Source organism: Periplaneta americana, chromosome 13 (genome assembly GCF_040183065.1).
Source record: "Periplaneta americana isolate PAMFEO1 chromosome 13, P.americana_PAMFEO1_priV1, whole genome shotgun sequence".
Classification (NCBI taxonomy): domain Eukaryota; kingdom Metazoa; phylum Arthropoda; class Insecta; order Blattodea; family Blattidae; genus Periplaneta; species Periplaneta americana.
Genome location: NC_091129.1, coordinates 137,112,311 through 137,126,323, shown reverse-complemented (window position 1 = coordinate 137,126,323; position 14,013 = coordinate 137,112,311). Strand labels below are relative to the sequence as shown.

At 34.5% G+C, this 14,013-nt stretch overlaps 1 protein-coding gene across 1 annotated transcript; it reads left to right on the top strand.

Annotated features, from left to right (window-relative positions):
- Positions 1–6,112: 6,112 nt before the first annotated feature.
- On the top strand, positions 6,113–11,804 carry LOC138712474 (uncharacterized protein CG3556-like). Its single transcript, XM_069844328.1, has 3 exons — positions 6,113–6,415; positions 7,114–7,268; positions 11,508–11,804. Exons 1-3 carry the CDS (start codon positions 6,117–6,119, stop codon positions 11,600–11,602), a joined length of 549 nt encoding a protein of 182 aa, XP_069700429.1. The 5' UTR covers positions 6,113–6,116; the 3' UTR covers positions 11,603–11,804.
- The last annotated feature ends 2,209 nt before the right edge of the window (positions 11,805–14,013 follow it).

Here is a 14,013-nt window from a genome sequence, read left to right as displayed (position 1 = left end):
CACAGACTGCCATGTAAACAGCCATAAATGAAGTTGTTTATCATTAGAAAGGAAATAAAATAAGCTTTCAGAAAATAAATAGATTGCATTACTTTTTAAACACCTGTCACATTAAAACATGATATAACTTAATCCAAAGGAAAAAATAACCGAGTGCCGGAAAAATTAATAGCAACTCGGTTATTTTTTCCGGCACTGTATGTGTATACCATACACTGTACCTAAAATCGACTTCGAAAACTATTTTTACACACTCATTAAACATGAAACTGTTGAAGTCCAAAATGTTTCTCAAACAGTGAAATGTAATTTAGAGAAGTCCACTTTCCATCTGACAAGGAATATGAGTAACTGTTTGAAATAAAATTATGATGACGCATAAGCTAGACTTCAAGAGAAAATAGTCATGTGGACAATTATCAATGGACGGAGGTAGCATAGTTGACAATGTCCAATTTGTTTAATGTCATGCTTTATTGTAAATTAGGTTATGTTTCCGTCACTGAAACAATATCCTCCTGTTTCACACAAATGTAAGTTATGTATTTAGGAGTACTTTCACAATTCATTTGTAACTCGTATCTTTAAATAACTTAACAACAAAAAAGTCAATTCTCACATTTCTCACCACATTCCTTGTGTTCTGAATTAATATTATGATCTTAATGTTCAACACATGCAGTCATACTTTCTGTATTACAGTATGTTTTGCTGTAAATGAACGATGTAAAACACAGAACTTCTATAATTGTGAACTGGGTAATATCATATAATTATATAATCCACATTATTTAATATGAATGGAATATGTTGTTGATGTTATCCAATGCTGGACTTTGGCAACGAAGCCATTAGCGCTCTTGCTCTCCAATATTTCTCTATGATGGATCCAACAAGTAGAACTTCACAGGTTTGTTGCCACTAGATTAATTAGCATAAGTGTAACCGTTTTTTAAGTGGGCACCAATTTTTTGCTTGTAATGGTGGTTACATCACCCACTCACTGCTAAAAAAAGGATAAATGTTCATCTCCCCTCTTGCTTAAAAAAGTCCCTTGTGCAGACGCTTGTATTTCCCTATTTTGACTATGCTGACATTTTACTGACTGACCTCTCCAGCGACAACAAAACGAAACTTCAACGTGCTCATAATTTAGTGTGTAAGTTTTGTAAGCAATGTTCGCAAATATGATCATATTCCCCATCCCTGGAAGCAATAGGTTGGCTTAAGCTAGATAAGAAAAGAAATTTACATTCACTTCTCTTTCTCTTCGAAATCTTGAACTCTTCTATTCCTTCGTACCTGTCGTCTCGCTTCACTTACCTTTCTTCCCACCATAATCTGAACACACGCTCTCCTCATGAAACAATACTAACAATACCATCCCATCGCACCTCCTCATACTCATCCTTTTTCACAATAGCCCTGCCAAAACTCTGGAATTCGCTACCTGCTAGCATCAGGGACTGTCGAAATAAAATTGAATTCAAACTTACTAGGCACTTGGTCAGTAATTGATTTCTTGTAAATAGTTTCCTTAATCTATCACAAAATATTTCATTATCCAGTAATTTCATCACTATACAATTTTGTTATTCTACATTTAATTTGTAATTCAGTAAATATAAAATATTCTTTGTTTTTCTATGATAAATTATCTAGTTTTAATTAGTCAGGTAATCTTTTCGTACTTTGATTTTTATTGTAATTGTAATTGTAAATTTAATACTAATTGTAATTTTATTCTTCATATTATAGTTGGAATATCCTGGTAGAGGGGCAGAGAAGGCCTGACGGTCATATCTCTACCAGGTTAAATAAATAAATACTACTACTACTACTCACGTAAACCCCCAGTATGACTGGAGGGCCACAGCTGTCATTGGTTAATGGGTCCATCGGATCTGGCTGGGAGGGGTTTCAGTCCACCGACCTTTCTCACAAGCACCACTTATGGAACATTTCTATGCCGTGACAGGCCAGCGTAAAAGATGAAATAGCATTTCCTCTATTTCTGATGGTGTGGTTATATCGGTCCCCAGAGTCTCATTTGTAAAAGCAGGTTGCACCACGAGCAGGTTGAGGATGGGTTTCGGATAGAAGAGGTTATGGAATGCACTTCACTATCCCTTGCAGCCCTGAATGGAACATTCATTTGTTGAATTAAAGGTTTTTTCAACATTTTTGTATTACCTTCACATTTGAAACAAGCAATTTTACAATGTATTATAATAAAATTCTTATGAATGTTGGTCAGCCACAGATGAATAATAAATATGGTACTAGCAAAAATTACAAATAAAACAAAGATTTAAGAAATGAAACTGATGCTACCTATTTCTCAGTATCATTAATGTAGTGAGGTACTCTCTACAAATTAGCAGTTATGCAACCAGATGACATTCATTACTACATCTCGCCAAAAAATTGGAATTTTGTGAAATTTTGACTTGCTTCACACCTTAAAGCTTCAATGCTAATGTAAAATCTACGGAATAATATAAATGAAATAAAAATGAAAAATTACGGTACCGTATATAATGTTGATTATGAAGACAGCAATGTGGGTAGGTAAATATTTCCAAGCTAGCCAGTCATAATGGGGGTGAAGTCAAAATAGAGCAAAAGATTTCATTTTAATGTGTCAGTAATGGTGAATAATAATTATTATCTTCTGTTTTATTTTCTATTTCTAACATTTTTAACATGTCTTCATCTAAGAAAAGTAACACACGTTTTAAATAACATAATCAATCTTCTTAATGTATCCAGCTGTTTGCTGACAACATAAAGTCCATTACTGTATAGTCCACTATAGTCTATTCAGTTGTTGTTTTTCACGAGAAATGAGGGGTATTTCGATCGGTGTTCATTATAGATGCCTGTTGCTAGTAGCCAGAGGTGGGGTTTAGTCCATATATATATATATTATACTGCAGGGCTGTGTCTTCTGCAACTGGTACTGATGATTTTAATTTACTTCTTTTGTGGTTTATGGATGGACAGTATAGAAGAATGTGTTCCAGATCTTCATCATGATTATTACACCACAGACAAGTAGGATTAACAGAAATGTGAAATCGGTGTAGGTACAATTGAGTGACAATGTGACCTGTTCTGGCTCTTGTTAAAAATGTTTGAACATGTCTGGGAAAGTTGTTGTACATTTCCAGGTCATTTGGTTTCTTTTGTACAGACTGTAAAATTTTTCCTTTGTCAGAAGAGAGCCAATTGTTGATCCATAGGTTTGTAAAATGAGACTTTACTGAAGCAAAAGCATTGGATAGAGATATCACTTGAAGAGGTCTTGGTTGCAAATATGTTGCCTGTTTTGCAATATTATCGACTTTCTCGTTTCCAGGTATACCATAATGACTAGGTATCCATTTTTTTTTAAATAATATAAGACAGTGCAACACCTTATTCCAAATGGTGCTGTTTGGTGACAAAGTCTTCTTCCAGCTGAGAGAATAATCTTCAGTTCTTACAAATACAGTATATTCTGTTTTAGATGCTGTTAGGTCTAGCGTAATACCAAGCTTAAAAGTAGAATTAATTGAACAACTCCAGAGTATATTGCATGTAATATCTGTTATTAGTCGAGTGTCCAGAACACATTATGAGGAATCTGTTGTCACAGTTATTGAAGATGAGAAAATATTGCCCTTATCAGGATCATTCCTGGATCTTTTGACTTTATCATCTCCTAGTTTTAAACTGTGACTGTTTTCAATTATGAAGTATCTTCACTTTAACTGTTATAAGGTAACAGGAGTAAGCAGAACCCATAAATTTAATAGTTCAACTTCGACATTTAATAACCTGCTGAATTTAAATTAAAATTTGAACAGATGACCATCAATACCATACTTAACTATGATGAAAAGAAAGAAAAAGTATGTTATTAAGTTGAGAGATCCACGAACACAAAACATGTTTGTTGGCTCATAGGTTACACTTACCCCCAGTGCCAGAGCTAGTGAACTGTAACCTAATACCTTTTAGCAGCAAAGATCAGAATATGTCTTGGGACAAGTGAATATGAAAGAACATTACATTCTGTATAAGATGAAAATTGTATATTTTGGACATTTAATATAATGCAAATATTTAAATGGCAAAATGACACACAAACTAAATAAAAAGTATTCTCTATGCTCCTATGAACTTTTGCTTAAAACAAATTGAAAGCATCAAAAGACACAAAGAATGAGAATTTTATATTTTAGGCGCAAAAATGTTTCCACTCAAGAACATATGTGAAGTAGCTTCTAGTAACACTTTACAAACTTGTCTTTTTGCGTTTAATAGCATGGGTTACACTTGCCCCAGATTTACACTTACCCCAGTTCACTTATATTTTTAGCACTTGCTTAACATGTTTTCCATGACTCATTCAAGTTCCCGTAGACAAATAGAGGCAATTTCCTAAGATATAATATGTTTGAGACCTTCAAAACTAAAAGCAAAGAAGGGTTTTTACAGAAGGAACATTAGGTGTCACTGGCTGCTGCTTAGAAAATTCCCCTAAAAATCCATTAGGCAGCTTACACTTTTTATCTGTAATGATCTGTCTCCTGAAGAAAACTTTCAGTAAATTAGTGAAACTATTCGAGCATTAGAATGATTACAGAGATGATTAATATAGACAAAGAAACGGTAAGACAAATCTTGAATGAATGAATGAAAATAAGGATCCAAAAAAACCTTACTGAGGATCAAAATACCAATCAGAAAATTATTTGCTCTGACAATGCAATGACTCACGGAATAACCGGATGTGTTTGAAAATGTCATAACATGTAACGAAACATGGATTTTAAAATACAATCTGCTAACAAAGAGACAATCATTGAACTAGAAGATACCCACTTCACCGAGAATGAAAAAGCTGGAATGAGTAAGTCAGAATTGAAGGAAACTAGGCTATAGTTTCTTCAACATTAGAGGCGTAATCATGATTGAATAGGTCTTGATGATCAAACAGTTAATCAAAAGTACTGCTTGGTTTGATCAAGCTCGGAAAATGAAAGAGGAAGCAGAGGCCGGAATTGTAGGAGAAGAAATAATGAATTCTACAATAAAACAATTCACCAGCTCGCAAAGCAATTTTTAATTATTGAAGTGTAGGCCTACATTCCAGTGTCCTCTGTTCACCAGATTTAGACACTATGTGGCTTTTATCTGTTCCACAAAGTGAAAAATTTCGTTCAAAGGAACTTATTTATGTTGAATTGGTTATTTTACGATGCTTTATCAACTGCTGTGGTTATTTAGCGTCTGAATGAAATTAAAGTGATAATTCCAGCGAAATAAGTCCAGGGTCCAACGCCGAAAGTTACCCAGCATTTACTCATAATGAGTTGAAGGAAAATTCCGGTCAAAACCTCAACCAGGTAACTTGTCCCAAACAGGATTTGAACCTGGGCCCACTCATTTCACGGTCCACAGCGATGGACTCAAAGAAACTCTTTTCAGTTTGCCAATGAGATGAGATGAAATCGAAAATAGCAAAACAATGGCAAATTCGTATGAAAACTGTACAGATAGAGCAGGAGAATATGTTGAAGAGAATGCAAATTAATTTGCTAGATTTTGAAAACAAACTTAACATTTTACACTGTTATTAGTAGCCGCACCTCATATACTTATCACAGATTTTGTGTTGCAGAGAGAGTCTCGTAGTACTAGAATTTTTATTATTATTATTATTATTATTATTATTATTATTATTATTATTATTATTATTTTTTTTTTTTTTTTTTAACAAAAGCAAGTTTTTTTTTTGTTACAATTTAACAGAAATATTTTCTCATGGGGAACTGATATAATCAGGTGACTGCATCAAAAAATTAATTGCAATAAGCAGATGCAATTTGGTTTGTTTATTAAGATATTTGTATATTTTTTTAAGATATATTATTTCCGGTTTCATTATCTCTATTCTTGCCTTATGTAAAGTAAGAAAGTATTTTATCTGACTACGCAGTACGAAATACTAGCAAAATTTCCTTCACATATATCACACAGGAAAGAACATGACGCTTACTCATTAGCATAGAAAAATGATTATAGTTGGTGTTTCACAGAAAGTATAAATACAGTCGCCAGAACCAATGAAGCAGATACTTGCTGACAAAATGGCGAAGTTTACGTCGTATAACACAATTCTGAATATAATTTGTTTAATCATTTTGGCCATTTCAGTTACAGTACACGGCCAACACCATCAAGACACGTGTCCAGGGTTCAATTCTAATCATACTGTAGGAAGAGACTATGTTGTAGTCTCATACACAGTATGGGTCGGGACAGATGTGACAAGTGAATACAGTATTTTAGTGATCATACACCAAAACTCCAGTTTATATCGAGTTATGGAGTTTGCAAGTGTTCTTGACCCTCTGCAATACCAGTAAGTATTCTCCAGAGAAATTCTTACTAGTTAATTAGTTATTATAAAAGTGTACCAGTATCATTTGTAATTTAATTTTAGTCTTTAATTTTAATAAAGATAATTTGTTCATAATAAAATTAATCAAGACACTGTAGAAGCAGAAGTGTGTGTATTTAGGTACCGTACAATTCTGTCACTATTTCTTCAACAATCAAACCTGGAATTCATGTCTTTATACTGTACTTGGAATTTATATAATAAATATGATCTCGTTTACTATATTTCAAGAAGATTTAATTAATCTATGAAAGCTCAGATGAGATTTCAGTCAGTTCGACTTTGTATGTTTAAATATTAGATACCGTACCATAAAATGGGGTGAATAGGATCAGTGGGGGAATAGGATCAAAACTTCATTCTTGGTTATAAAGTTTTGTTATAAACTCCAATTGAGTGGGAAGACAGTCATTGCTTACTAGAACAATAATGACTGTCTTCCCACTCAATTGAAGTTTATAACAAAACTTTATAACCAAGAATGAAGTTTTGATTCTATTCCCCCCACTGATCCTATTTAGCCGATTTTACGGTAAACTCTTTTGAAACCTACATAGAAAAATAATTTACCATTGTTAATGTTCCTAAAAAAAGTGCTACTGAGATGTTAAAAAAATGACTAATTCGAAAATATATTTCAAAACTATGACACATTCTAGATTTACAGCAAACTGTACTGCATATGGACACTACATCACTAGTATAGGAGGTTATGCAGAGAACTTAGCAGCTCATGAGTCTTGGCTAATTTACAAGACACCTACACCACCTTTTGTTTTCAATCCACCTTCAAAGGAGGAACTTACACCCACAGGTCAGTTAATTTAGATTTTGAATTATACGTATCTTTAACACCAAGAGCATTAGAGTATTCACATCTCTATAGTCTTTCCACCAGTTTCTTAGCAGTGTGTCTATACAATACACTCATCTAGTAAATGTAGATTTTTTATCTTAAGCTTATTTTGTCTTGCATGGAGACCAATAACATAACAAATAGGTTAAACAGTGGAGAATATCATGAAAAATGATTAACCCTTTCAACCTTTCGTGTAGGTTGTCTAGCTATTTCAAATATCTAATACAAATTTAAATTTTTATCTATGATAGGCTACACCTAATTACAATATTTAACTAACAATGACCTTTGTAAAGTCTTTGGTTGGGTGTTCGTAGTTTTTTTATGTTTATTAAGTATGTCTATATTGAAATCAAAGCTTATGTCATATACAAACTGGCATATAGCATAAAAAATATAGCTCTCAACTGGTTCCTGTGTAATGCTAATTCTGCCACTATGAGTGGTATTCCATACCACAGAATCGCAGCAGGACACATAAATGACATTGACATTTGTGGCATTTAAAGGACTTCCTGCTGCTTATGAAATGCTTCGTACAGTGTTTATGGATAATGGATGCCATTTCCTAACATCTACAGTATGTTTCAAATACATAGTTGTCATTCTTAGTACTATTACAAGGCAGGGTGCGAATTAAGATTTCTAAGGTGAGGGAGATAGAATTGTAGATAGAGAAACCATACATAAAATTATTATTATCCTCATTTGATACGGCTCAACGCTTGGTCACAAAAGTTGCTTGTCTTGCATCTTGATCATAATAATAATTATATCCATGAGCGGGATTAAGATAAGATGTGTAATTCCTAAGTTACTTATTGTTGTCAGCTTGTCGGTGATGATAATACATCAATATTATTTTGTTTGCTTACTTTATACTGTACAAAGTAGGGGAGACTGTTGTACCTTTAGCATAGTGCACCTTTGAACATTTTTTGTTTTTTAATTTTTGCTGCTACCTAGAGCACTCAAAATGAAGAAGATTGTAGAGAAAGCCGCTAAGTAGCTCTGGTCGTAGTTTCAGTTTGATTTATTGCAAAGTGTGAGTTCCGTACAAAAAAGAAGTTTTCTTAGTACCAAAACTAAATATTTCGTTCATTGATGTATGTTTTCTAACGCAAAACCAGATTGTATTTGTTAATATCTTTCAAGTACGGTGTGTTCCCTATCATCTGGTGAGTAATAACATATTTTAATTTTCATGATTTATTTGACTCTCTAGTTTTCGGAGCCATATTTGTTTAAACGTGCACCCTCTTGTACCTTTGAACACAAAACATCTTGTACCATGGAACATGTTCCAAATTACACGATACTATCGGTTTTTGTTTTTCTTTTATTTTAAGGTCATGTCACGATGTAAGTCTGGAATTAAAGAGGTCCCCAATTGATCCGGATGCCTTGAAGAAAGCTGTTGTAGCAATTATTGCTTCTCCAGGAAATAAAATCTAAATCAGAGAAGACTGCTCTGGTTTATGATGGCAAATACATTTTAAATATGATTGTCAGTTTTTACAGCTATATTCCCTCCTATATTCCATGTGTTCCAACTTACAAGAGTGTATGTTCCAAGGTATATGATCCTGCCTTTGAACACATTACATATCCCTTCATTTTATTTTTTCCATCCTTAATAGATCTGTAAAACAGGAAAATACATACAGGAAGTTGTAAAGGAATCTTCAATAATTATTTCAAGCATTTTTTCATCTACAAAATTTAATTTCCCAAAATTAAAAAAAAATAAAATGTGAAAAGTGTTTAAAGGTACAACAGTCTCCCCTATAAATATACTAGTATTAAAACAACTATATTTTGTGAGGGGTGATAGAAGTTATCCCTGGCAGGGATGTTAATATGACTTTATGAGAGGAGGATAACTTTGCAATGGGGGGGGGGAGGGAGAATCCCCCTTTTCCCCGTTAACTCGCACCCTATTAAAAGGTATTACATATAATACTGGTACTGGTACTGCCTTCTCTGTACTTGAATTCATACAACAAACATTTTCGAAAGTAAATGAAAAAAACTTAATACATTTTATATATTTTTTTATATATATTTTGATGTACCGAAGTACATATGATATTTCCATGCAGATATTCTGCGTCATCATATGATGAAAGAGTGATGGAACGGAGAAAAATTCTCTCCGGCGCCGGGATATGAACCCGGGTTTTCAGCTCTACGTGCTGATGCTTTATCCACTAAGCCACGCCGTATACAACCCCGATGCCGGTTAGAATCGTCTCAGATTAAGCTCCATATCTTGGGTTCCCTCTAGTGGCCGCCCTCTGCACTACGTCATAGATGTCTATGAACGCAGGACTGAAGTCCATACATGTGTTGAGGTGCACTCGAATGAATGACTGGTTGGCCGGGATCCGACGGTATAGGCGCCGTCTTAAATCACAAAGTGATTTATTACGCATATCATATATATTTTGATGTACCGAAGTACATATGATATTTCCATGCAGATATTCTGCGTCATCATATGATGAAAGAGTGATGGAACGGAGAAAAATTCTCTCCGGCGCCGGGATTTGAACCCGGGTTTTCAGCTCTACGTGCTGATGCTTTATCCACTAAGCCACGCCGGATACAACCCCGACGCCGGTTAGAATCGCCTCAGATTAAGCTCCATCTCTTGGGTTCCCTCTAGTGGCCGCCCTCTGCACTACGTCATAGATGTCTATGAACGCAGGACCGAAGTCCATACATGTGTTGAGGTGCACTCGAATGAGTGACTGGTTGGCCGGGATCCGACGGTATAGGCGCCGTCTTAAATCACAAAGTGATTTATTACGCATATCATATATATTTTGATGTACCAAAGTACATATGATATTTCCATGCAGATGTTCTGCGTCATCATATGATGAAAGAGTGATGGAACGGAGAAAAATTCTCTCCTATACCGTCGGATCCCGGCCAACCAGTCACTCATTCGAGTGCACCTCAACACATGTATGGACTTCGGTCCTGCGTTCATAGACATCTATGACGTAGTGCAGAGGGCGGCCACTAGAGGGAACCCAAGAGATGGAGCTTAATCTGAGGCGATTCTAACCGGCGTCGGGGTTGTATCTGGCGTGGCTTAGTGGATAAAGCATCAGCACGTAGAGCTGAAAACCCGGGTTCAAATCCCGGCGCCGGAGAGAATTTTTCTCCGTCCCATCACTCTTTCATTAATACATTTTACATACACACTGTATCCTTCTCACGTATTATTATAATAAGTAGATCGCGGAACTTCATGCAATTACATGTTCTTATTGATTTGGCATATTGAAAAAGTAAAATTGGATCTTTGCCGATCATGGTTTTTTACTTTCGAATGAAACCATGTTTATTTTACATAAATGCATATTTAGACGGTTTTCCCTTTCATATGCAAATACTTTCTTATTTTGCATTTTAAATAGATATATTAACATCTTTCCTTATTTTTCCCGATTTATTATTTAATTTCAAAAATTTTCTCTGATAAAAATAACAATAACTTCAAAGTTATATAAAAATTATGTGAAAAAAGAACCTCCGGAATGTGCTCTCTTATGTGGCTACTAACTTCTCCATGATAGAGAGCAGCGTCACCATGCTGGAAAAGTGGGTGCTCCCCTAACAGAATCCTTTACAGTTGTGCAAAAGGTAAAAGACTCACTGGAAGCAGTTCCTGGATCATAAGAGCAAAATTTGAGCATATGTCAGAGAATAATCCTAGCTATAAATAAATGCTCCAAATTGCTGATATTCTCAGTGGAAAATGTGAAACAGTCACTGAAATTGGGATCGTTTCGCATCATGTGATGTAGAGAGATCATTCTCTCATTTTAGCTAATTCTGACAGATAAGAGAAGTTTCACTGTAGGGAACTTGGAGAAATCATTGGTTGTTTACTGCTATAATAATTACGTGAAATGCTTTATTATAAGACTAGGGAAATTAGTGAAAAATATGTATAAATTCGAAGTAATTTTCATTGTATTCTATTTCTTATTTAAATTGTAATAGCTATAACATATAAAATTAAGAACTACAAATTTATTCATTGTATAAATTCCTCAGCATAGGAATCCAATTAGCTATTGTTTTACTCCATAATTTTATTTTACGAGAAATATTCATTAACATGCCAGCTAAGATTATATCAAACCAAACAATTACAACTTTATTTTCTTTTTGCAGGAGTGGACACCACATATGTTGATAATGGTGAACATTACTTATTTTGGCTTCGTAATACTGACTTCCTAATTCCAACTACTACAGATGGACAATAGTAGACATGAACTTCAAACATTTCTCATAGAAGATGCATAAACCTAGTAATAGTAGACATAAGCTTCAAACATTTCTCATAGAAGATGCATAAACCTAGTAATAGTAACACAAGTTTTAATTTGCAGACTTACTCTGTTCAATTACTTCATTTCAGTGGAATGTGTTTCCTAAAATTATATTAATAAAAGCATATTAAAATAATCGGTGTAATCTTCTTTACAACAAATACTAAACAACATTATTTCGACTTATTACATTGCAGCAAACAAATTTATGAAATAAAGAAATAAATTTGAACCAAGCAGGATGTCTATGCAGGATAATTCTAAAACAATAATTCGCGAGTTAACATTTCTACACAGATACACATCATTTATAGCGTGGCCCACTGAAGTGGTGTGCAACTTGAAAATGGGTCACATTCCTGCCAGCTGTCCGTAATATGCAAAATCCGAATCACTCAAGTGAAGTAGATAGGCATATGTCTCTCTCTCTCTCTCCACTCCTCCCCATCTCTCTCTGTCTGTAGTATTTTTGTCCGAGGGAGAATAAAAAAGTGACCTTAATAAATGTTTTATTAATTGAATATGTACAATAAGACTACAAACACTTTATCATTTTTCAACATAGTCCCAACTACGTTCAATGCAAGTGTTCCTGTTATACTATGTTAAAAGTGATGAAGTGTTTGTAGTCTTACTGTACAGTAGTGGCAAAGAAAACCGGACCGACGGAATAATCAAAGTCCCTGAAATGAGTCACTGCACATGCCACGCCCGCATTCACAAGATAGCGAGTAATCTATTGAAATTGTTGTAGTTTCGACTGCTGACGTAGCCCATTTCGAAAGCCATTAGAAAATAAGCTGGTAAAATTCATGTTCTGGGAGTAATAAGTTAATTAAGTAGTAAAATATCGCTGCAATCGAAAAGTATTGGGAATAAATTTGAATAGGGAACAAAAAATGTCCCTTCCCAGACAGGATTCGAACCACGAAAGTCTTAGTTACCAGTCTATCGTGCTGTCACTGTGAACAAGGCTCTAAAATCAGCTACAAGGGTCGGTCTGGCTTTTTTGCTACTACTGTACATATTTAATTAATAAAACAATTATTAAGGTTACTTTTTGACTCTCCCTCGTACTTCCATTATTTCATTCTTGCATATGTCAAATCAAAACATCATATAAAGACGATATTTACCATTAATTATTACTTAACAGCAGATACAATCTTTGAAGCTTTATACACTGACAGGCAAAACACCTAAATATATTATCCCAGTTAAACATTTTGCCATTGTTTCCACACAATGTTTCTTCGGAATATGAAGTATATACAATGCTTTCACGTGTTAATTTACACTTTATATTCCGAAGTGATATAGTGTTAAAAGTTGTGTAATCAAGATGTACAATTTTTCTGTTGTTGGCCTAAGTAATTTTTTCTTCCCCTCGTTGAGGAGTTCACAGAAGGGCGATTTTGACTCCCCTTTCTCTCAATATTCATACCAAACAGTTTTGTGCAATAAATGGTTCCTTCCATTCAGCTGAACGTCTTAAGGTTCCAGTGGAGTCCCACTAGTATCCGGAAGAGTACTACGTACACCTCACACTGATCCCATCTGTACAACAGTCACATTAAACCACATCATTTTGGGTAAATACTATTGAAATGATAGTGAATATTGAAATGGAGAGTGATGGTGAAATGATGGAAAGAAACGAGGCACCTCCGAGAAAATCTATCAGCTTTTTCAGCTACAAATACGACTCCAGTATCTGAATCTGGGTCTGCAGTCGTCATAAGCTGGTGCTATGACAACTGACTACCGAGGCGAAATTTTAATGTTCTTTGGGATTGCTTATGCTTTCCAGTTATCTTAAACTTGAATTGTGACTAACATGCTTTTAAGTCCACGGGAAGTAGTAACATTAATTTCTTTTGGTAAAGTATTAGCGAAGTATGCACAATGTCAGTTGGGTGCTAGTATCAAAGTTTTCACTGCCTAGAGAATATTTAAAAGTAGCAGCACACTTAATATTCCGGAACAGGCTTCAAAACAGAAATGTCGGTCAGGTACTATTAGTGCTTGCAAAATGAATGTTTGACAGGATCGCCATATGATTGATGCTGTGCACGAAACCACCTTGAAAAGGCAATGGAAGGTATATGTTCAACTGGAACATTGTATGGGATATATTACGGATATTCTGCGAATGTTTTTTTTTTTAAACCCTTCAATTTCTATACTTTTTTCCCCCAAGAAACCATATAAAAGAGATCAGTGACACTTTTTACCAAAGTTGGTAGATATATGAGGTATCTATATAAAATACATATATCAGATTATTATATTGTTCGAGAAACGTAAGTGACAGTTTTATTCATTTTCTGAAAAAGTAATATTTT

What these genes read in the sequence shown, in the direction of transcription:
- LOC138712474 (XM_069844328.1), top strand. Translation starts at nt 6,117, where the DNA reads ATGAAGCAGATACTTGCTGACAAAATGGCGAAGTTTACGTCGTATAAC. An exon ending in CTTGACCCTCTGCAATACCA is followed by an intron (nt 6,416 to 7,113) that starts GTAAGTATTCTC and finishes GACACATTCTAG; the next exon opens with ATTTACAGCAAACTGTACTG. An exon ending in GGAGGAACTTACACCCACAG is followed by an intron (nt 7,269 to 11,507) that starts GTCAGTTAATTT and finishes TTCTTTTTGCAG; the next exon opens with GAGTGGACACCACATATGTT.